Genomic DNA, 25184 nt, shown 5'->3' on the forward strand with positions numbered 1-25184 from the left:
ATAGCACTTACCTCATAGAGTTATTGTGAAGATAAAATGAGTTAATATATGTAAAGCTCCTGTAGCAGGACCAGCACATGGTAAACCATCAATAAATGTTAGCTATCATTATTGCCACCAACCCTCATTGTGTAGTTTGCTTTGTGAATCAGTTAATTGTGAGCTGTGAAGACACCACAAGAGCTGCTGTGTAAGAGTGAAGCATGCCATACATTGAGTATCCAAGAAATCTAGGACAATCAAGGTTACATTCTTGGTTCAGGGAAAGAAATTCTGTTTATTTACTTTAATTCTCTTTACCGAAAGAAATTTAGATTAGTTGCCTCTGGGGAAAAAGTTTAGATTGGAGGAAAGGCCTAATCAATTCAGTTTACTAGGTGATAGGATAGTTGAGTCCAGTTCAAGTTAATGAAAAATTAAGTAACTGCTTTATACAAACTCAGACATTTAAAAAAATGAACATAATTCAGCCCTTGTCCAGATATGCTCAGAATGAAATGGGAATACAAAAGAGGAGGACAGATCAAAGTGGAGGTTCAAAGTGACATGATCCTCTCTTTCAAAAAGAGATGCCTTATAAGGATGCAGAAAGTACACAGAACTGGAAAGGAGGGAGTCCTCATGGTTAAGGATCATGAATTCCACGATTAGTAATTTGTTCTTTCATCCCTAGGCAACAGAAAGATATTAAGCATTTTTCATATGGACTATAACATGAAATAACATTAGTGTGAAGGATGGAGGGTAGACTGTAAAAGTTGGAGATTGAATTTAAGGTTGATTGTAGTTGCACTGACAGGGATGATGAGGGCCTGTGTCGCTTAGGGGCAAACTAGATATATTCACTTTTATTATTAATAGAACTTAAGTATGTTGGTATTCTTGGACATAATTTTTATCCTTCTGCTGCTTCTGATAACATTGCCTCCATACCTTTTCTATCTTGGTGAATTTACTCATGCCAACCATGTGGCTTTACCAGGATCTGGTAAACATAGTACCTTTATATCACTATCATTTGCCACAACCATAGGGATGGATGGACACATGAGCTGGACAAAGCCAAGCACAATCAACACTTCGCCTTTACTATGGTAACTGGTGTAGGTATGGACAGATCAGAGACTTTTCCTGAGATTTTTCTAATTGGAACAACAAGGAAGAACTCTCATTCTTCTCTGATCCTGAAAATATGAGGATATTTGTTTCCATCTTCCCAAGAGTATATTCTCCACCACCAATCCCCCATGTGAAGAAGCCTGGCTGCACTGAAGAGAATTATGTCAATACACAGAGAAAAGCTGAGGTGGCAATGGAGAGATTCTTAAAAAGGTTTGAATTCATGATTATAATTAGCAATGAGAAGTATGCCACCCTTGACTTTTCTAAGATCTGAATAGTTGAACAACAAATTCTGCTTTTATTTTTTAAGACCAATTAGAGTTGGGTTTCTGTCATTACAATCACAAGAATGCTGACTATTTAAAAGAGTATTGTACTAAATATAGAAAAGATGTGCTGATGACTCTTTTAAACTTTGTCATAAAAACAAATTGCCCTAAAGTTGTTACTAAAAAATGATGGCACTAATAATACTTGAAAATTTAATCACAAAATTACAGCTTTGATCTTCTTCTTTAAAAAAGAGTTAGTGTAGAAGCTGAGAATAGCATTATAAATAAAAATTAAAGCCCAGAAATAAATAATGTACAGATTTACATTGTGCATGCTTTTTAATAAAGCAAGTATGAAATCACTTCCCAATATTAGGGAAACAGTTTCCTCCACTGCATTTTCATGTGTGTTTTCTGAAAAATGAAGCATTTCTGACTTATTCTCCACAGAAACAAAGAAGTGGTAAGAACACTAGTATACTATTTATTATAACCAGGAACTCGCCACCACAGGGCAGTCTGAGTACACCGCCATAGTGCTGTAGAGCTAGGTAGAATTGGGACTGGCACCTGTTGCCTTCCAAGGCAGAAGATAAATGTTCTAACCATTCAGTGCAGTCACTTGATACCAATTTGACATTTTCAATGCTATTTTATCAAAGGGTCCAAGCACACAATATATGCTTAAAATGGTTACCCCAGCACATTTAAAAAATACATATAGCATCCTTAGGCATGGGGTAAGTTTGGCTGATTATCAATCTTCATTCTTTCTTTTCTTCAATAATGGTTTGATAACATAAAATTGCCAAAATTCAAGATATTCTTTTAAAAATATGAAATATTTTTTAGTTATGTTAATCCTCACATTTTATAAAGACTATATTGATTTCTTTTAGTTTTATAAATCAGCTTATTTTGTATATTGAATGAATTCTTACCATCACAGGTTGGGAGTGGATGACTCCACCAGTGGTTTTTTTCACATAGAAGGGGCTCTTCATGGCTCAGCCGGTATCCTGGATCACAACTAAATGAAACAGTAGATCCAATGGAGAAATCATGACCATAGCGACGGCCATGTACAGGTATGCCAGGGTCCAAGCAAGAATAAGTATTCACTGTAACACCTGGGAAACAGAGGGAATATGATGAAGAATAAGCTTGATGGGAATCAGATTTGCTGAAATTGATTCCTATTTCTTGAAACAATTGTGATGTGATCATTATTCTTCTAGGCACCCGAGGCTTTGAAACCCTCATTCCTCTTTGAATGTCTCTCACACTTTTTTTTTTCCTTCAAGAAATATGTCTGGCATCCACCCTCACTAAAACGCACAATGTCATTTATTACTTCTCTTACCCTACCCAACGCCGTCATCACTTCAAATCTGTGAGACAACAATAATGTCTGGCCTCTCTTTCAGGATTTTTCATCTCCAATCGATTCTATATATAATTTTGGACATATTTATCCCTAATACATGTTATTTCAGTGCTTTTGTATCCAACTGCTAATGGTAAAAGTTCAAAGTCATCACCCTGAAATTCAAACTCCCAAATTGAACCCTACTAGTTTTAAGTTCCATTATCTCCCAAAAGTCATTCTTCATACTAGTCAGCTAAGTCTCTTCACTAGTTTTATGCTTTATTTTTCTGCCACAAATACTCTCATACGTCTCCTTAATTCATACAATCTTCTCAGTCTTTAACAGGCAAGCTCAGATCCTCTCTCCTTCAAGTCTTGATCTTCTAATGCTCTAGTCCATACATAACTTTCCTTTATCCAAAATTCTGATGTTGTAGTGAAATCTCAAGAAATCAGGGACAAGGGAATTTGAAGAGGTCACATACAATGCAAATTATAGTAAAAGCAAAATCAAGCAAATTTAATTATTCAAAAGTGATTTTAATGCCTTCAGCTTACTCAGAGTAAAAGTCAGTGAATCGTACAAGGTTAATCATTGCATTTGTCCTTCTTATCTCTCCAACTCATAGATGAAGTAAAATAACACATTTTTTAAAGTCCCTTACCATACTGTATACATCTAGCAGTCACAGAATAAATCTAAAGAAACACTTCATATTTGATTGACAAGCAAATAAATCAAAGCAATGGAAATGTTGAAAAATTGAGAAAATGAGAAAAATCATGATAGACAGAGAGTATAATTCATTAACAAATAGTCATTAAAAATTATAACATATTTGGTAGTTAAGTAGTTTTAGAAGATTCTTAAATTTTGGCAATGTACAAAATTTTCAGGAGTTCACACTGGCATTATAACAAATGACATTGACATTTTCACATTTTTCTTATTTTATAAAACTTGTTTTTTAATAAAAGTAAAATCTCAGAACAGATTTTCTGCTTATTTATTTATTCTATGTAATAAAAATATTTGAACATTTTAATTTTGGTTTCTCTATGCCTTTGGCATATCTATTGACTTTAAATATACAAACTGTTATTTAAACTGTACAGTCTTCTAGACGTCTACCATTTTCCATAATTGAAAAAAAGAAAAGTTTCTATACATGCATATAAAAATATGTGTTTAGAGACTGGTATGTGTCTCTATGGATTTGTTCTATATCCATTTATAATTATATTGTTTTATATAATATTTAGATATTCAAGAAGACTAAATTATATTTATATTTCAAGAAATATGACATAAACAGAAGTGATTTTTTCTGGGGGAAAAAAACTGTACTGTAACAAAAAATGGGTTATGTTCCTAAAGTCTATTTTACGTTGTCATTATTATTTTTAATGTGTTTTGAAAACTATAAATAATCTTATCCTCTTAGCACAGTTTTTGCAATCTCCTTGTTTTGAGAAGATAAAGTAGGGTAAAAAGTGCCCCAGGAAAGGGAATGAAATGGAAACCCGGAGTGCAAGAAGTGGCAGCATTGCAAGAAATCCTTCCCGTAGAATTTGGTCCCCCAGAGAAATCAAGTTTTGTCTTTTAATGGATTTAATTTTTTAAAAAATAGAAATTCACCAAACACCAAATATATTTTTAACATTTTAATTAGTGTAATAATTAAAGTTTTACTTTACTTGTTTCGAGGTTTGTGAATGGTTCATTTAAAAAAGATAGTTTGGTTACCTTCAGCTTGGGAAACTTACTAAGAAAGTGAAGGTAGAAAAAGTTTTTGTGGTTGCTTGTTTTCCTAATAAGAAAGGGTTTGTGACACTAGAGATTGTTTCACAATAGTAAGTAAACAACAAGACTAAATAAAAGAAAAATAAGAGAAAGTGATTTCATAAAATAATTTAAATAGAAAGTCACTGCTTACTAGCAAGATGTGACCAAAACTAATATCCAGTGCGTGTCTCATCAACCTCAGCCCCTCCCAACTCTCAGCCTCCACTCTGCCTGTTTAGGCACTGGACCTCAGTAACAACTTGGACTAGGTCACTAAGGGCCTATAGGTGACAAAGACCCTCTGCCTGACCAAACTTTAGTCAGACTCCTCTGAGCCCTCCTTTTGACTAGGCCTCACTCTTGAGCTCTGTCCTTGGCCAAGTTAGTCTACTTTTAGCAAGAATCCTGTTGGGTTAGTTTACTGAAAATCCCCTATGCTCAATATCTTATTATGCTTGCCTGCCTTCAGCAAAAATCCCATCTAGTGGATTTAGCCAGAATCCCCCCACCCATGATGTTTCTTCTCAGCAATTTTCCATGCACTGATCCCCACCCTGCTCCTTGGCTATAAATTCCCACTTGTAGGTGAGCTCAGTCCCTTTCTCCTACTCCAAAACCCCATTGTAGTAAAAGTCCACTTTGCTGTCTTTAGCAAGTGTCAGGAAAAATTACTTCTTTTACAACAAAGGAATAAATTTGAACTAGTCTTCTTGTTTTTATTCCTCATCTGACTAGGTTTTATAAGGAAAATATTAGAGGTATCATTTATTGAGCACTTACTACATGTTAGCCATTATAATAACACTTTGCATGTGTGGTTTCATTTAATCCTTAAAATGGTCCTATGTCTGACACGTGATAGAGACCACAAACCTCAGTTGGAGTCGGATTGAAAGTGATTTACTGGGCATAGGATACAGCAATGGACTAAAAGAAAAGGTGCCTGCCCATTTGTAGCATGTTGATAAAAACTGCTAGTAAGAATTAATTTTGAAATAGATTTCAAGAAATGACTCGACTCTGACTCAGTTTTAACAAATACATGTTAAACTAAAGATCTGAATTAAGGTCCTTTAGTTCCTTTGAATTCCAAAATACGTATTAATCTTGTTGCATTTTACAATAATGTTTAGGAAATATACTTCCATGCCATAAAACTCTAAATAAAGGGAAGTTAATATAATTAAACAATATTGTGGATAAGATGATTAAAATGAAAAAAAGCAATGAATACATATTGATTATGGTTTCAAATACCCATGAGTCCATTGACCAGATCTATTGAAGAAAGACACTCAACATGGAATATAAAGTTATAAATTTCAAATACAAAAATCTTTTCATGAGGGAGAAGGGGACATTGGAGACTGAATATAAAAAGTGATATAATATCCATCTGCACTTGATATAAAGATACCTTGCAGTAACCCTGTTAAATGCGCTGTTAGATCCATTCACCAAAACTATTTTTCATGCAAAGATACATGACAGTGTATTTCCAGATGAAAATGTGTGCATATATGAGTTTATATGTATGAGCACAGTCATACATCATATGCAATACATCCACACACGTAATTTGTTCTAATACGTAAAACAGACTTGCTTCTATGTATATATCAGCACCAATATTTTTAAAAATATCAGACATATTTTAGACTTTTAAAATAAAACTATAACCTTTTAAGAGGGATTATTATAATCCGATTCCAATAGTGTGAATTACAGCTTGTTTTAATATATAGTTTTTGATCAGTTATATTAGACATATACACATAGCCATATATGTGTATATATTTTATTTTTCAATGATAACTAACTTTCAATATTTCATAAATAATAAAATTGAATATTTTAAATGGAAAATGTGTGCAATTGCTGTAAAATATAAAAGAATGATTGAATTTATGAAGTAAATGCCAAAAGAATTTGTCAATATTCATATACATCTTAGACTGACATTTATTGCCTATTGTCAGCTTTCAGAACTGTGCACAGATAATTAGTATGTAAACTCATTTTTTTAAGATTTATTTGATGCTTCTGACATTTCTTTAGCATTTCCTTTCATAATGATACTAGATAGATATTGTTGAAAAATCTATTGCAGAATTTACTAAAATATACACCTTGTAAGCCATTAGCATTCTCATAGGCCAAGGAAAGCACTTTTTTAAAAATAAATCTCCTAGCTCTCTTAATGATGCAATGGTAATACGAAATGTAGGGGAAGCAGAGTAGGGAAATCAAAAAACATGTTAGCATTACTTACTTTCATAATGAATCTTGAAACCATTATTAGAACGGCTGTTGTCTGTTGTAAATAGAAGGTATATAAAATTACTGCTACTAAATAGAAACTGGGGCACTTGTGTGCCATTGTAAGATCCAAGCAAAGGTGACAGAAGATTCGGCCCATCATGAACTTCCAGAACATCATAATTCAGTTCGGTCTGAAATCTAAGATTAAGAGAGATGTGAAAATATATTTATTAGAATGCACTGTACAGGAAAATAATACTTTAGATTGGAATTTAAATTACTATTAAAAATTTTTATCATTTTTATATTATAATTTTATTTAGCTCATCTAATATCTTACATATAATTTAAGATCCCATCATTTGTGCGTCCCAAAGTTATAAACTCTTATTCCTATAAAAAATTATCATTAAAAAGGTATATGCATATATTTGTTGTTCATAAGTAAGATTTCTTTCAAATGTCATGGATTATCCTTAGTAAATAAATGGTCTTTTCATCAATGAAACATATTTTTGGAGTCACCTTTCTTTTACTTTCCTCATTTCTGTGGAAAACTATGTGATTTATATTTATTTTCAACTGGATAATCAGATTCTCATCTTAATTCTCTATATATTTCAAATCTGGGCTCTGTTTTATATAGAGGGTTTTTGGGTTTTTTTGACAAATCTATTTTATTTATTAAAAATTTTATACAGCTTTTTGGGGCTGGCCCAGTGGCGTAGTGGTTAATTTTGCACAGACTGCTTCAGTGGCCTGGGTTTGCTGGTTCAGATTTCAGTCGTGGACCTATACTCTGCTCATCAAGCCATGCTGGGGTGGCATCCCACATACAAAATAGAGGAAGACTGTCACAGATGTTAGCTCAGCAACAATCTTGCTCAAGTTTTCAAAAAGAGGGAGATTGGCAACAGATGTTAGCTCAGGGACAATTTTCCTCAACAACAACAAAAAAGTAGAGTTTTTATTTCAAAACAGCGGTTCTAATCATAAGTAGGTAATAATGATGTAGTTGATGTTTACGAAGTATCTGAAGCTTTGCTAAATACTTTATATTAGTTTATCTAACTGCACACTAACCCTCCCTAGAAGTTAGGTACTACAGTAATACTCACTTTGCAGGTCAAAAACTGAGGCCTTCAGAACTTAAATAGTATTATGTTTTCTTAAATGGAAGAGCTAGTCCTCAAACCCAAGTTCATGTCCTTCACCCCTATGCTATGCTGGCTGGTTTATTTTTAAAGTTTCGGTTGTTGTTGCTGCTATCATTTTCAATTTTTTTAAAAGATACAATTATTTTGCAAACTGCAATCAACACAGAGCTACTTTCAACATGCATAAAATCTTATTAATAAAATAGTGTTTTGTATTGTCTGGATCAGAAATCTTAGTTGTGGAAAAAACTTTATCTGGAATCATAGAAAATTGAGCATCTTGCTCTCTTGCTCATGATGATCATTTTTTCCTATCTTCACCAAGGTTTTCCTATACATCTTTCAGTTTTCAGCTTAAATATATCCACAGGAAGCCCTGGCCTGAACTCACAGTGCAGGTTCGTTCCCCTCCTATATCACCACAATTTACTGTGTGTTTTGTGACACTAATGACAGTTGTGTTTGCTTGCTTGATAGCTGTCACCTTTAAGAGTCTATAAGCTCCATGAGGTCAGATTGTGACTGTTTTTCTCAATGCTTTGCATATAGCAGACCCTCAATAAATATTTATTGGATAAATGAAAGAATGAATGTATTTTAAAGACAAAAATATCTTTGTTTTCTCTAGGGCTGTCACCAACTTGAGAAAAAAATTACTCAATATACTTGAATACTTCAGTATTAACTACACACTTTTACCCTTTAAAATGTATCTTCCAATAGATTTTTGGTAGCTTTTACAGTACACTTTTAAAAATAATTTTCAGTTGAAATGTCCACCAATTTTCAGATCACTTTTACTACCATGCCTTCTAGTCTTTCCCAGTATTATAAGATTAAGCAATATTATTCCCCAAAAAAACAAAACCAAAACAAATAAAACTCAAAACCTTGTCGAAACAAATTGAATACAAATTTACAAATTAGAAACTTTATTTCATTATAAAATTTCTGAAGTGATTATAAACATGGCATACAAGTAGTCAAAATTAAGTGTATGATTTAATGCTATTTTTCAATTTGTACCACTGTTACATCCTGTTAAGCATTATACTTTGTACCATGAATAGATTTCAAAAGTTTATCTTAGTTTTTATTTTGTAGCCTGGAATATACTGTATTTGTCTAAAAATAACTTTTCCAATAATATGATTTAGAGTAGGCAATGCATAGGAACACACTATGTCCTTTAAATAAATGATCCGGCTGTTGTGCATTGTGAATCCATTATCTTGTTGTTTTGTAGTCAGTCTATTGTAGTACTGAAGATGGAGTTTCACTTTGACAGTTAGTCAGCTGATAACAATCGAATTAAAATGCATAGAAGAGTCAGGGATTACTTTGAATTGAAACACAAAGAGACTTAATTCTTAATAGAATAGCAACATTAACTGGTGATATAGAGAACATTGTTCGTAGGAGTGAATCTTTAAAAGAAAATCATCTCAGATTTGCCCTAAGGAACTATGAAAATACGTTATAATAGCAAGGGAAATGAAATAGGATTACACAGTAATTTGAACTTCTTTCATTTTGAGTTTTAAGATAGTTGTATAAACGTCTCATGAATTGCTTCAATTTAATGTTTATTTGTTCATTAACATTAAATTTATTGTTTATCATAAATGAACAATATGGAACCATTAGATGATATTAAAAATGAAATTGGATCTAATTTTACTCATTTTCTGTTGTCTTTAAAAAAAATTTTGGTGTAATCCAAACCAGTTCCGACCAAATTGAAATAGTCCTCATTAACTTAAAAATGAAAAACTTACTCTCTGAAAGACTGATAGTGAAAGCTTGTAGTCAAGGAGTTGAGGACAAGAAAAGAAATAGAAAGACAGGCTTAGGATGATTAAGAGTAAAATGAGTTCAGTTAGAAGCTGCCAAATATTGAGAAAATTTAGGAACTGCGGGAAGAAACAAAGCAAAAATTCCTTTGCAGAACTGAGACCAAGACTTGTTAACTGTTTGGTTATGTTAAGAAGAAATAGTTCAAAAATCGCATACGTTCCTTGGCATTGTTATTTTGTTTTGTATTTAATAGGAAATTATATGTCTTAAAATTTCATTGACAAGCTACTAGAGACAATCTCATGAAGCCAACTAATGGCTAATACATTTGCAATGCTTTTTGGGGTTTTTCTTCCTGTAGATTAATTCTAATCAATTGTTACATTTGAGAATATAGCAAAAATTGAAAAATAGCTATGCCACGATCTTAATTTTATTATCTGATTTTTCAAAATTTGATTTTCAACCAAATTAGTTTTATTCATGAATAGTGGAAAGCAAGTGACATAACTCTGTTAAATACAATTTATTATTTGAAAGCAAATTCAATAAAAATATTATCAGAATGAGAGGAAATATTAAAGAGTTGGCAACCAGTGTCCTTACAAGTGATTGGCTGGAAATCAGAAGGGAATTAACGTTTTTCAAGAATGTAATTCTTGCTAGATCAAAGATGATATCTTGTTTCTTAAAACAATCCTAAGGGGAAAATGAAGCATGAAGATATTATAATGTCGCTAAACAAGAAAGTTGTAGATGTACATATTTCTGATTTCAAAGTGACTATTTATGCCACTACCCTAACGATAAAACTCTCATTTGTTTTTTAACATGATGAAGTCCATTGCTTATCGCTTTGCTACTGCACTACTCCTAATCATGCGACAGCTGTTTAAGATGTGGATTATTTTAAAGGAACCAGCTTCCTGACAAAGTGCATGGAGTACAGTCAGCTGTAAAGAAAAATCTCACACACTTAAAGGGTCTTTAGGGAAGAAGAAATGGAAAAAGATATTTAAATAATTTTCTCTTCAAATAACTCCAACTCAAGAATCTCATGGGCTTGTGTGTGTGTGTGTGTGCACGCACGTACGCGCACACATGTAACGGAAGGGCAGACAGAGGAGTCATACCCCAAAACGAACATTTCAGTTTAGAACATTTAAAAGAATTTTGGATTTTATTTATTTTGGTTATATAAAGTATGATTCAAAAGGAAATACTGATATAGCTGTGCTCTGTCTATTCTAACACAGTGAAAAGACCACTGATGAATTCTTAAAGCACTCTAACTCTTGATTCTTCCTGTGTGTGGGCAAAGGAATAGTTAAAAAAATGATTGGTATCAAGGAGGTTAAGGAGCTATGAGATTTGTAATCTACTTCAGTGGGTAATTTAGGGATTAAGAAAAGAGGCACAGTTGATAACTCCTGCTCAGTGATGCTCGTGGGGAGATGCCAAAATCTTTGGACTCTGGGAATCATTGCTCAACTCAGGCCTGTTCTAGTTCACCTACAGACTGTTCATTGTTGCTGTGCACAAACCTTAGCACTGAAAATCACTTTTCCATTTGACTGTCTTACTTCCAGCCTAACTTAAAAGATTTGTGTCTCAGTAAACAGATAAGAGAATAAGAAAGTGACAGAGTAAAAAGTGCTAAGTAACTATATTTATAGAAATTAAATTAGGTTTTTGGTCTATTTAACTAGTATTACATCTTTTAACAATCACTGCAAAGACTTTTTCACCAGGAAGGTAAGTTTGGGATGGTCTCATTTAGAATATAGGTTATACAGTGTACGTGAATTCACTCTGGAGAATTCTGAAGGTATCTAAACAAGGCAGGCAAGCCACAAATAGGCCCACGTAACTGCCTGTTGTAAGAGATAGGACATACATGTTAAGAACTTTGCACAGAGAAAATAGTTCCTTCAAACAAAAGTCCAAAATCAAAAGTCACAGTTGTGAATTACAAGCATTGCTTTGCAATCTAACTGCTTCTCAAGAGGGCAACTCTCTCGACAGCCTGCTTAGGGCTGAAAGATATCAGGTATTATTTATTTATTTAATGATGGTTAATGACTCCCATTAGCAATCCAAGGAATGCTTTTCAACATAACAATGCACTTTGTGTTAATGAACAAACTAATTTTCTAGTGATATTATTTTATGCTTATGTAGTGTTTTTAAATTGAATATAAGAAAACAAAAAAATAATGCTATTTTAAAAGTTTGTGTCATTTGGGAAGTAGAGAAAGGATGAATTTTTCTTAGGAGAACACTGACCTTTGATATTAGGAAATTTTTTTTTTTTTTGAAAGATTGGCACCTGAGCTAACATCTGTTGCCAATCTCCTTTGTTTCTGTTTTTTTTTCTTCTTCTTCTCAGAGCCCTCCAGTTCACAACTGTATATTCTAGTTGTAGATCCTCCTGGCTTTGCTATGTGGGACGCTGCCTTAAGCATGACTTGATGAGCGATGCTATGTCCGTACCCAGGATCCGAACCTGCAAAACCCTGGGCCTCCCAGAGGGAGTGCGCAAGCCTAACTACTTGGCCACAGGGTTGGCCCCTGGTCTTAGAAAAAAAAAAAATCTTAATTTGCATTTTGGAAGGAAAGGCAAAATCCATCCCCATTCCCATCCCCCAAAGTCACCCAGTTGGGAGCTCAGAGAAACAAATAAATTGCTTCACATAATAAAGTAACAGGTATTTTGAACCTTGACATGCTATATACTGGAGGGGGCCCTAGGGAGTGGGAAATAAGGGTTGAAGATCCTGGATATGGAGAAGACTAGAGATGGAGAAGGGGTTGGGATAAGTGAGGGAACTGGAGAGATACGAGCCACCATTCCTATGATGGGAATTATCAGGAAAATTTTAAGACAATGAAGGTTTATTTAATCTTAAATTATTCTGGATTGTGCAATAATCCTCTTTGGTTATCACTTGTTATAAAGTTTTTGTGAGAATAAAGGAAAGTGACACAAATAAGGAGCAGAGTAAGGATTTGAGAGGGGGCAGCAGCCTCGGTATCACACAAGCAAGATGCCTGTGAGAGCAGGAATTCAGAGCCAGAAGTGAACAAAAGCAGCCCAGGAATTCTCTGAAAATTTAAGGAGGGCCTAGCCTTCCCTCTGTATGTGGGATGGGGCTCAAATCTTTTTATTTATATATTGAAAAATGATGACTAGTGAGAACTATATGGGTGATAGATGTTATGAACCGTGTAAATATGATAACAGTTTCAATTATTTTAACATCATAATTCTTGATACAAAATAATGTTAAGTCCAAAACAGAAAATACTAAAATCATGTACTTAAACCTATTATATATGCATTTATTTAAAATATGAGATCAATTATCATGTACTGATAAGTATGCTAACCCTTCAAATGTGATTCTCTAAATTTAACAAATCAAAAATATATAATAAATCTGTCTCATTTGACATGAATCAATATAATTTTTTAGTTATTCAATGATATGATCAATGATATTGTGTTATATTATATATTCCAAACCAAACAGAATTCTGTGTAATAAAGTAAGTTTGGTTAATTCAAGTCCCACATTCATGGAACAATGTTATTTGACAAAGATTTGATTCTGAAAGAGTAAGATTCTTTTCAAGCTTCTCTAAAATTGTTATGGCAACATAGGCTATGTCAATCGCTGAACTAAGAATATGATTTTAACATCACAACAAAAGACTCTGCCAAATTATTCTAAATAAAAACTTTTTTTAATGTGTAGCTCATTGTTATGGGTTGAACTGTTTCTCCCTAAAATTCATATGTTGAAATCCTAACCCTCAGGACCTCAGAATGCAACTGTATCTGGTGAAAGTTCCTTTAAAGAGGTAATTAAGATAAAATGAGATCATCCAGGTGGATCCCAATCTAATATGACTGGTGTCCCTATAAGAAGAGAAAATTAGAAACCAGATAAACACAAAGGGAAGACCATGTGAAGAAACAGGGAGAAGAGACCCATCTACAATCCAAGGACTCAGGCGTCAGAAGAAATAAACTGTCGACATCTAGATCTCGGACTTCTAGCTTCTAGAGCTATGAGGAAATAAATTTCTGTTATTTAAGCACTTAGACTGTGGTACTTTGTTATGGCAGCCCTAGCAAACTGATATAGTCATAGTAAAGTTGTGTAGGTCATAGTAAGTTAGGATGATTTCATATGAAATGTTTCATACTTTACATCTGTCAAAATAGAATCTGTTTTCTTCTCAAATTTTAAAACTATCATGGATAGATTAACCCAGTGAAGGACCTTTTGAGTTAGGGAAGGATTTTGTTACGTTTGTAAGATTCAATCATCAGAGCATAATTCTACTGTATTTATATATTTTTATATTTACCATGTGAATACAGTGCTTACAGACATTCCTTTTTTTTTTTTTTAAGAAAGGGTTTGGGAGATGAGAGGAGTCAACGATATAATTGGGAAATTATATAGATACTTCTCTTTGGATTTGTGAATAGTGATCCAGTCACAGACCTGACGTTTCATTCTTTTAACTCTTTAATAGTTAGTATTATAATCTTTCACGATATAGGTTATTTGATCAGTAATACTAATTTTCTTAGGGAAAAAACTCAACTGGCCAATCATTAAGACACATTAATTTGACACAGCCATTTTTCTAAAGGACTTGTAAGTGTAGGTACGTGGGTAGTGTGTGTGTCTTATGTTGCAATACGGTATCGATTCGAATGTGTTTACAGTAGCTTTATCTCTTGAAATCCAGCAAAATAGAATTCACAGGCCCTTCAAAATATAAGACAATTAAATTCATTAAGTTAAAGGTCGCATGTTTATATCTCAGTATTGTACATATATATATAAAGCAAAAAAAAGGTTCATCTTGCTTATCTCAATAGTAATGATACAGCATTAAACAAATAGAAAATTAACTTTAAAACAGGCTGAAAGGTTAAAAGAGGGAAAACAGTCTGAAGAATTCAAGGCACAACAAGTGACTATTGCAATAAAATTATACATTGATTTGGAAAATAAAATGCAGAATGTCAACAACTCTTTCAGATAGTCTTTCTTTTTAAAGGTAGAAAAATATTTGCAGAGACCTTTCAAATGTAATTTTGATAGAGTGTCCGGGTTCAGCTTCAATCACCCACTCACAATTCAAAGAGTCTTTATAGTATCCTGGCCATCCTGGCGAGAGAATCAATCCACTGGGGGCTGAAAAATGGCCACCGCAGGGAGCTGAAAAATAAAATCAGAGAACAAGTAAGAACATAACTTTTAGAACAAGTTGCAGAAATTATTCTTAGTACTACATATAATTTTTTAAATGTCTATATGTACTTATAAAATATTAGTTAATAACGTTTTTGAAAGTAAAAGTGTTGGGGCTGGCCCCGCGGTGCTGCGGTTAAGTGCGCACATTCTGCTTTGGCGGCCTGGGGTTCGCTGGTTCGAATCCTGGGTGCGGACATGGCACTGCTTGGCAAGCTATGCTGTGGCAGGCGTCCCACATATAAAGTAGAGGAAGATGGGCACGGATGTTAGCTCAGGGCCAGTCTTCCTTAGCAAAAAGAGGAGGATTGGCAGCAGTTAGCTCAGGGCTAATCTTCCTCAAAAAAAAAAAAAAGAAAGAAAGAAAGAAAGTAAAAGTGCATCTAGTCCTTTTATTATTGGATAATTATTTTCCCAAAAAAAGTAAATTACTTTTTGAAATATGGCATAGCTACACACTCAGTATATCAGAAAAACTGATCAGCCTCAAGTCTCCTAATAAAACTCCTAAATACCTTCTTGTGTTTCCATCATCTTCTTCATCTTCAAAGCTCAAAGAAAAATGTAAGTTGCTATTTTTAGTTTCTCTCTCTTTCATTTTCCGATTTACATTATCAAATACTGCTAATTCATGCTACACACTGTCTAAAACTTTGATCGTCCTTTTTCGAGAGTCCCTACTACAATTCAGTCCTTTGTTGATTCAGCTTCCTCCCTGATTTCCCATCAGCTAATTTCTTGCTTCAGTCCAGCTGTTAGAATAATGTACTTCAAACTAGTTTCACCATACCATTCCCTTTCCTAGGATGTGTTTGATCTTTTTTTCCTTTAACACAGATTCAAATCCTCAGCTTCTCATTTCAAGTATTTAATCTTCTGCTTTTCCCTAAACTCACACACAATTGAAACCACACTGATAACATTATAATTCCAGTAAGTTCTGATTAGATCTTTTAGTGTAAGCACCTCATTCTGGGAATGAACAAACCAAGTTCAGAGAAGAGTAAATTGCCAAAGTTGACAAGGCTTAAAAGTGTCAAAGTACTTTCAAGTCAGTTTTTATAAAACAGGACCTCAAAATCAGTCTTCTCCCATAATTTCCTGTATTGGTAAACGAAACCTCCCATGGAGTTGCTTAAGCCAGAAAGCTGGAAGCAGTCATCTTCCATATTTCCATTATCCTTACCATTTACTGCCATTTCCAATCCATCCTTAAGCTCATTCTTCTTTCTCCATCTCTACAGCTCCACATTAGTTTAAATTACCATAATCTCATCCCTGGAGTAAATCTTCCTAACTGGTCTCTTCATCCACAGTAACTCTCCTTCATGCTAGAGCTAGAATTATTTTTTTTTTTAGTGGGGAAGATTGTCGCTCAGCTAATATCTGTGCTAATCTTCCTCTATTTTGTATGTGGGATGCCACCGCAGCATGGCATAATGAGCAGTGTTTAGGACCGCACCTGGGATCAAAACCTGCAAACCCTGGGCCAATGAGGCAGAGTGGGCAAACTTCCACCATGCCACTGGGCCAGCCCCCTAGAGTGATTTTTTTTAAACCATAAATCTGACCATGCCAACAATGTCTTCTTTCTGTGTTGACCAAGAAGGCCCTGCAGGATCTGTCTGTTGCTTACTCTGTAGACTCGACTCTAAACTTCTCCCCTTCACTCTGCAGCCCAATTATATTAGCCTGCTTTATCCCTTCAGGAAATACATATAGAAAATAAATGGAACAGAGTAATTGAATTATTGAAAATTATCTTCAAAGAAAAAAAAGCTGGTATACTATATCAGTTTTTGAATAAATTAGAGACTATTCCCAATGACTTACCATGTTATAGTTTTATTTTCTTTAAATCTTTGTATTTAAACTCTACCCCATGAGTTTATATTTTTTGTTATTATTTATGTGTTTCTTTCTGTTTTACCTTATGGAATTTCTAAAAGCTACTGCTCCGGACACTATTTTTACTCTTTTTCATTCTTCAAATAATTTGATATAACCCAAATAAAATAGGAAATATTTATAAAGTGACCTACGAGTCAAGCATTACTATAAAATGTCCACTTGAGAAAAATATTTTCTATGAGAAATTGTCAAAATTTGTTATTTTTAAGAGAAAAAACTTTCATATAAAACTAAATTTTCTTCGTTAGTAGAATATAATTTTGTTTCCTAAAAAGCTTTCAAAGGAGACCATTTTCATGAGGATTATTTACTCTTCCTTGTTATGATGACTCATAATTAGATTTCCTGTAGGTTTATTATATATTTCAAAAATAAAATTATGTGTATAATAGTCACTTAAATTACCATACATTAAAAGACAGAGTAAAGCATTTTAGTGAGAGAAGGTCCTGGAAATACCGAGAGTTTCCGACAGAAACCCTTAGTATGTCGTCCACTCATATTGTTCTAGGAAAGTATTTGTGCTCTTCAGTCTGATAATCACTAAAAGAGGTAATCAGTCATAAAATTAACAATTGAATACTGGGCCATAACGGATTAAAAAGTACCCAGAAGCATTTCAGCTGGTCGCTCCATGCAAAGTGTGAGGGAGGCAGAGTTAGGAGGGGGCTGTAAAGCAAAGGAGGAACATGAAGATGTGGCTACTGTTTGTTTCCTGAAAGGACTTTCCTGAATAGCGACCCTGCTGAAAAGTGAGTCTTCTCTTAGTTAACTTATGACGTATTCTGAAGTAGCTTTTTCCTCTTACATATATGGTTAAAATTCTCCAAAATTATTATGCTAATAGTATGGGAACAGACTCCTCAAGAGGGTGTGCAACCTAAGAGAAGAGAGAGATGCTCAGTGCAGCTCATGAGGTCAGGAAAACCCTCTTGATCACAGTGACTAGCAGGCCCATGGCAGGAAGATGGGCACAAGGAGCAGCCATGGTGTAGCAACAGCAGCAGAGTATGGAGTGGACGAAACGCAGGAAAAAATAAGGGGAGACCAAGTATAGAGAAAACATTCAGGAGAAAAAGTAAAACCAGATGTAGCAATCTGCCCAAAGCAGAAAGCAGTATAGAATATAAGGGGAAAAAAGGGGCTTTGGAACAAAGAACCAACAATAGTATTAATAACAAAGATTTGAATTTGTAAAGAGAAATTTAACTGTAATATGAATAGCAATACAAACAGAAAGGCAGGAAGTTAGTTGTCCAAACCTTATAATTTTGCTATATCTACGTATGCTTATATTACTGAATTAATAATTTCCCTGAAGTAGATTCACTTTTATTTTAACTTAAATGACTTCTTTATACTTGCCCTAAGCAAAAGGATCCATGAAATCATAGCTTTTATGTGCTAGTTATATTTTCTCCAAAATACCTAAAAATAAATATGTAGCTAATGAAATTTAAGAAATGCCTTCACATTTAACACTAAAATAAGCTTGTGTACCTCCAGATGTTAACGTACTATGGTTTAAGAAAGACTTCTGTAAAAGATAATAACTAACCTTGACTGAACTAGGGAGACTTGGAATATACAGAAAGCAGAGAGGAGATCAAGAACATAACGAGGTATTTTCAAAGTCACATTCATTCATTCGTCATTTACTCATTCATATTTTAGTCATTCAACAATTATGTGTCAGGTATGTGCCTGTGTGGTATTTGTACTACTTCTGCCAACTAACATTTACTGAATGTTTCCTATGTGCCAGACACTGTGTAAGAAGTCCCTTGGATTATTTTATATAATGCTCTATATAATCCAGCCACATATGTATTATCATCATAGATAAAAACATTGATGCATAGAGAATTTAAATAATTTGCATCTAGCAAGCAAGGATTTGAACAGAGGTAATTTGACTCTAGAAAATTCTTTCCAAATATCATTAAGATGCTCTCTTTCCTCACAGTGCCCATGTGCAAAAGACAGAAATATAAACAAAAAGTAATAATCATAAGTTCTATAAAAAAGATATGTCCATGGGAAAAGGGGTCTGGAAGATGGGACAATTTCTACAATTAAGGCTTCATGGAAGAGATTCTGTTTAATTTGAGTCTTCAAGATGAGTCAGAGTTTACTAGAAGGAAAAGAGAGAGAGGATATTGTAAATGGAAGCAAGAGCACGTGCAAAAGAGTAGAGGTTGAGTTAGCAGTGTTTTAGAGTAACGCCAGTGCCTTTTTAGGGAACCAAGAAGTGATGGGAGACGAAGGAAGAAGAGTAGAAAAGGATCTGGTATGCTATATTAAGGAAAGTGAACCATAGGCAATTGAAAAATTGTAGACAAAGGATACGTATACATACCTAGGTGAAGAAGAAGACTTTCATTTAAATGGAAGTTGCATGTAAAATGGACTAGGGGCAGTGCACCTGGAGTTGGTGAGATCAACTAGGGGACTGGTACAATTATCTAGGAAAGGCATAATCAGATTCTGAAATACAGTGATAAAAAAGGAGGGGCTGAATATGAGAGATATTTAGGAGACAGACTGAAAAGCATTTATTGCTTACATGCAATGAATGAGCAAGATGAAGGAGTCTAAGCTGGTGATTGGGCCCCTGGCCTGTACAACAGGATGGATGGTGATTCCATTCTCCAAAATGAGGAAGACAAAACAGGAAGGAGTTTTATGTAAAAAATAATAAGATTCGGTGCTGAGGCTAAAAGGTCTGTGAAATATCACAAAAAAAAAATAGAAAATAGAATCTGGAGCTCTTGGCTATATTAGGTGTCATTTTCAACACAGGCTGACGTTAAAGCTTCAATGTAGGCAGAAGATAAAGATGAATACTTAGAGGAAAAACATAAAAGATGGGGGGCTGGCTTGGTGGCACAGCAGTTAAGTTCTCACATTCCGCTTCGGCGGCCCTGGGTTCACCAGTTTGGATCTCGGGTGCAGACCTATACACCGCTAGTCAAGCCATGCCATGGCAAGCGTCCCACATATAAAGTAGAGGAAGATGGGCACAGATGTTAGCTCAGGGCCAGTCTTCCTCAGCAAAAAAGAGGAGGATTGGTGGCAGATGTTAGCTCAGGGCTCATCTTCCTCAAAAACAAAAACAAAAAAGATGGTTTAAGATGCAACTCTTTGAAAGAAAATATTTTATTTTAATAAAATTAAGTAGATATTGACCAATACCCATTATATCACTATAGTGGGCAAAGGCTGGGATGGATTATTTCTGTTTGGGTTTTCCTCTCTCCTGTGTGAATTAGGATATTGTCTCTGGTAAAATAAATAAATACCTAGGTTTTAGTTGCTTAACAGAATAGTTTATTTCTCACTTGACCAAAATGTCCTTCAGCTTGACTAAACTTTAGACAGGCTTCTTCAAGACGCTAGATCTCTCACCTAACTTCCTCTAGTACTTTTCCACTAGCTCATCCAAGCCCTTAAGAACTTTCCCTCTTGGGGCTAGCCCGGTGGCACAGCAGTTAAGTTCACACATTCTGCTTCTCAGGGGCCCGGGGTTCACTGGTCCAGATCCCGGATGCGGACGTGGCACCACTCGGCACCCCATGCTGTGGGAGGCGTCCCATATATAAAGTAGAGGAAGATGGGCACGGATGTTAGCTCAGGGCCAGGCTTCCCTCAGCAAAAAAAAGAGGAGGACTGGCAGTAGTTAACTCTGGCTAATCTTCCTCAAAAAGAAAAAGAAAAAGAAAAGAACCTTCCTTCAGTGCAGTTGAGTTTAATCTCTCTTCCCTATCGTAACAGCCTTGAATAAAGACTTGCCTTTTGAACGCTGTCTGATAAAATTTTTCTTTGACACACTCATGTAACAGTACAAGGAAGTAAACCTATTGGCAGAATAGCCTTCCTTCTCATAGTCTCTCAAGACCCAGGATAACAAAGCCTTGGCCATTTTCACCATGTGACTCACTAGGTTGCCTTGGGGATCATTTGCATTTCACCTGGTAGGAAAGGAAACAGAGCATGGAGGGCCACTCTGTGTATGCTTTTTATGGACCATGGCTTGGAAGTCATTTACCTTACTTCTGCCTACTCACGTGGCCATACCTAACTGCGAAGGAGGCTGTGAAATGGTCTCTCAGTGCGTAGCTATTTCCCTCCTACAACTCTGTATAGTGAATGGGGTAGCGCAGCTGAAAGGGAAGCCGTGAGCCATTTCTGTCACACTAAGACAGTCATAATGCTTTCCAGTTTTAGAGTGTCTTTTAAATACATTACTTAATTTGATTCTTTTAATAATCTTGTAGCATAAAAAATGCTGATTTCTTTCTTATGCCAGTTTTGCAGATGACGAAAAAATCATGAAACATATGACTTGATGAGAAACACAGATCTAGGTAGTGGTAGAGATAAGATTCACATTCAAATCTTTAAATTTCAAGTTAGGAACTACTTCCATGATAGATATATTGCATTAATTTTCCAAGAGAGACATTTATTTAAGCATATCTTATTTTCTTTAACATAGGTTTAGTGAGGACAGAAATGGAAGATTTAGGGGAACAGAATATTCAACCCAAAGATTTTTAATATAAATTTGAGATTCTAAACACCTCATTTTAAGTACTTCCCTAATATTAATTTATTCATTATTCACGTACTCACTAACTGAATAAGCACCTGTGTAGTTTCTGCTATATACAAGATACTATGATAGGTGCTGAAATTAAAAAAAGAAAACTATATGACATTACATCTGCCCTCAGGAGACATAGAATTTCTACAAGGAAGACAGGCTCAGCTAACGTGCAATATAAGTATATGCTTGAGCTGAGTAGGCAGTCTGGAAACAGAGGGCAGGGACAGGTAACACCCCAGGAGCACTAGGAAAGAGTTCTTGAAGGAGATTTTGTCAGAGGTGGGTTTATATTAAAAAACAAATAGAAGATGGGGGAGGGGGACAGAAAGAGCAAAGACAGGAAGTGAGAAATACTAATGTGTATGAGGGAAAGTCAAGTAGTTCTTTGTTTCTGAAGCTTATAGTTAGTGGAGAAACAAAGTAGAGGACCTTTTGGTTTTATGCAGAGGTTACCGCTTTCGAAGAATTTCAAATCTTAGTGGGTACCTAGAGAACTTGTTAAAATGCATATTCCCAGAATGCACTTTTAGTAGTTATAAAGTGAACCCAGAAATCTGCATTGTTAACGAGACCCTCACGCCCACCCCAATCCCTCAGGTCATTTTATTTCTGTTGGCCCACAGACCACACTGGCAAAATTTACGAGGATATGGCTGGTCGGTAGCTCCAAGAGTCTCCTGGATAATCTCTCAGGTTCCTGGGATAAAGGGGTGATTTGGAGCTGTTAGTGAAATATAGATTGTTGCCTCTAATCCTCCCTTTTTAAACAGAGCATGAATGATAAATATAAAGTAGAATATAGTTCATTTATCCAGTTTTATTTTTCTAAGACCTGAAGAAAGTATGTTATAAATAATTTGAGTTGGGGTACTGACTCATTTCTGTGTTACCTTAAGTACAATGTACAAATTCAAAATATCCAGTATGTTTCAAGACCTGTATGAAAGAGTCTAAAGTGCTTCAGACTGTAGTCAGATAAAATTCTCTTGAATAAAAATGCTAAGGAATTCTAGTGTTCCACAGCAGGAGATGTTCTTTCATCTGAGAAGTGGCACTTAGGTGCTCAGAAGGGAGTTGGGAACCAGAAAGAGCTAGGTTTAGATTGCAGGGGTTTGGCTATAAGTGAATTTAAAAAGAGAACATTCTAACACTTGGTCTGATAGACAGCCTTTCTGCCAACCTCTGCATGATAAAGTCTAGATGCCACAGCAGAGATTATCACACAATGATGGTTCCATTTCTTTCCCTATTTTATTTTATTTTTTTAAGTATAATTTATGGTTATAAGTGTGGTAAGTAACCACCAGCTCTCTCTAACCTCAGCACACTGGATGATGTTTCAAAGAAAGTTATGGGAAGCAAGTTGGATCTGTATCTAGGATAAAAAGAGGAAAAACAAGAACTAAAGGGCCAGGATTGCAGAGAAGCAATCACAGCTCTGGACCTCCTTCCATTTCCATAATCCCTTACTCTCTCTCCCCACACCTAGCTGCAAAGAGATTAGGAGCAAAACCCTGCAGTTTGCTACTAAATCGTTTCCCCTATGTTAGTCCTCCAGGAGACCTGGAATTTAATACTACTTAAATATGTAACTAAAAGAGGGGTTTATTTTTAGATATAAATATGTTTACATGTGTGAACACACATTCTCTCTTTGAGGACCACAAATAAATTCTGATACATGCATCAAATTGTTACTCTAATTGCTCCCTCAAAAGAACTCCCTCCAAAGAGAATGCAGTGTCTGTGAATGAGAAGGATTTCCTTTCCTTTTGAGGCTAATTGATATTCAAGAGAAAACCCCTTATCCTCAAAGGGAAAATTCATCAGACATGCAAGTCCAGTTTTGCCTCCAAACAGTTCTCTAGGGACTTCAGTCCCATCCTATTCACTCAAGGAATCCTCTCAGATATTCCCTTAAGGAATAGGAAGGAGCGTGAGCCATAGTTAAGCAGGGAGTTCTCAGTCGAGGGCAAGGAAGTTCTTGCTTCACTGAGCATTTTACGGAACATTCTGAAATTGGTGGAACAAAACCAGAAATTGATTTCTTTTCTTTTTCTTCCCTAATTACTGTGTTTTTCCCCCTAATCACTGCCTTTTTCCCCCTAATTACTGCCTAATTACTCCCTAATATGCACTGCCAAATCTCCCTCTCCTTAAAGAAATGATGGGCAGATCCTTTAACTTTCTCATCACTATCGGTATTAAAAAACTTCGTCCAGTTCAATTTAAAACTCTTACCTTAATCCCTCCACCCATCCACCCAAGGTGCATCTTTGAGCAATGGCCAGAGAGATGGGGAGAAGTGTGCTAATGGAAGACCAGCATTTGTTGATTCATTCTTCCATTCACTTTAGCACTTGTAGCAGAGACAATGTTGTCTCCTCATTCTCAACTTGTCTCCTTCCTCTTCCTTTTAGTTCCTTTTTCCTGTGATGTGTTAGGGCTAGGATGAGGTAGATCATGTCGTCATAGTCCTCTCCTGGCTTTCACTGTTTCCGTCACTAACTCTGATTGGTCCCTGATGCCTTCCATTTGTCAGATATGGAAAACGTTTGTTCTCCGTGAGGAGACTGAATGAGTTCTTTGGAAAGGCCAAGAGTTGGGGAGCGTTGTCTTCCTGCATAATTCCTTGATATAGGAAAAACTCAACTTTTCCAGACACCACCCTTCTCCCATCCCTGGAAGTACATGCTATGGTCTCTGGTTGTTGGGTTTCCTTCACCTGATGGCCAAGCCCGGGCACCTTCTTTGGTATTCATTTGATGCACAGGGAACTCACCTCATTGACTTGCCAAATTATTTGAACTAGACAGCTCTCTCTCTTCAATCTGCCAGCTCTTGCCAATTTTCTTTCTCTTGCTCAATCAGTATAGAAGGCAGAGCAGCAAGCATACTGTATAATCAGATATCCACCCGGGGATTCTAGTTTCTTTTTTTCACAAGCAACTCCATTCTCTGTGAGGGATTCTTTCAGAGCTCTTCCCCTCAACTTGGTTTGAAGAGAAGGAGATTGGCAACCTCCTTCCCTTAGGGAGATAAATGGAAAGCTGAACAACTTTTGATTCCAACTGTTACAGGTAGATAGATAGATGATAGACACATAGAAAGATTTCTCAATCTCCCTTACTTTCCTTTTGTTGCTTATATAAGTTGGGAGTGGGATAGCTGAGGTTATGATTGAGCGAGATGAGTCAGAATCCACTTAATAAGCCATGTAGTGGGTTTTGGGACCTCAATTTTTTTATGGAGGAAGATATTGAAGCTTTTTTCTCCTTAGCTTGGGGTCTCAGTTGCCAATTCCAAAGCAACAAGAAAATTCGCCTCTATAGCTTATTGGTCATGCATTTTGCTCCTATTCTTTTCTTGTCATGGAGGCCCCAATGATATTATATCCAAAATCATTATGAGTTTCCACAAGGAAGGGGCAACTTTTCTGTCAGTTAGTCTTAACTCAGCATCTTGATTAAACCAACAGCTTTGAGCCAATACCATTCACCTGACTCTTCCAATGTATTTCATTAAATGTAATCCTCTTTATCTATAAAGCAGTCCAGTGAATGTATTACATCCTAATTATATTCAAGAACGTGACCATGTAATCCAGAAAGCCAATATTCCAT

General features: G+C 35.3%; 1 protein-coding gene across 7 annotated transcripts in view; it reads right to left on the bottom strand.

Annotated features, from left to right (window-relative positions):
• Nucleotides 1-25184, bottom strand: part of CSMD3 (CUB and Sushi multiple domains 3) — a 1186048-nt gene that overhangs the window by 380313 nt on the left and 780551 nt on the right. For all 7 annotated transcript variants that reach the window (XM_070221725.1, XM_001915960.5, XM_070221729.1 and 4 more), the window contains 3 exons: nt 14870-15008; nt 6822-7009; nt 2336-2524 (listed from right to left, as the gene is read on the bottom strand). In XM_070221725.1, coding sequence (XP_070077826.1) covers nt 2336-2524; nt 6822-7009; nt 14870-15008 — 516 coding nt within the window. The remainder of the gene's footprint in view (nt 1-2335; nt 2525-6821; nt 7010-14869; nt 15009-25184) is intronic.

This window comes from Equus caballus, chromosome 9, assembly GCF_041296265.1.
Source record: "Equus caballus isolate H_3958 breed thoroughbred chromosome 9, TB-T2T, whole genome shotgun sequence".
In the NCBI taxonomy this organism is placed as follows: Eukaryota; Metazoa; Chordata; class Mammalia; order Perissodactyla; family Equidae; genus Equus; species Equus caballus.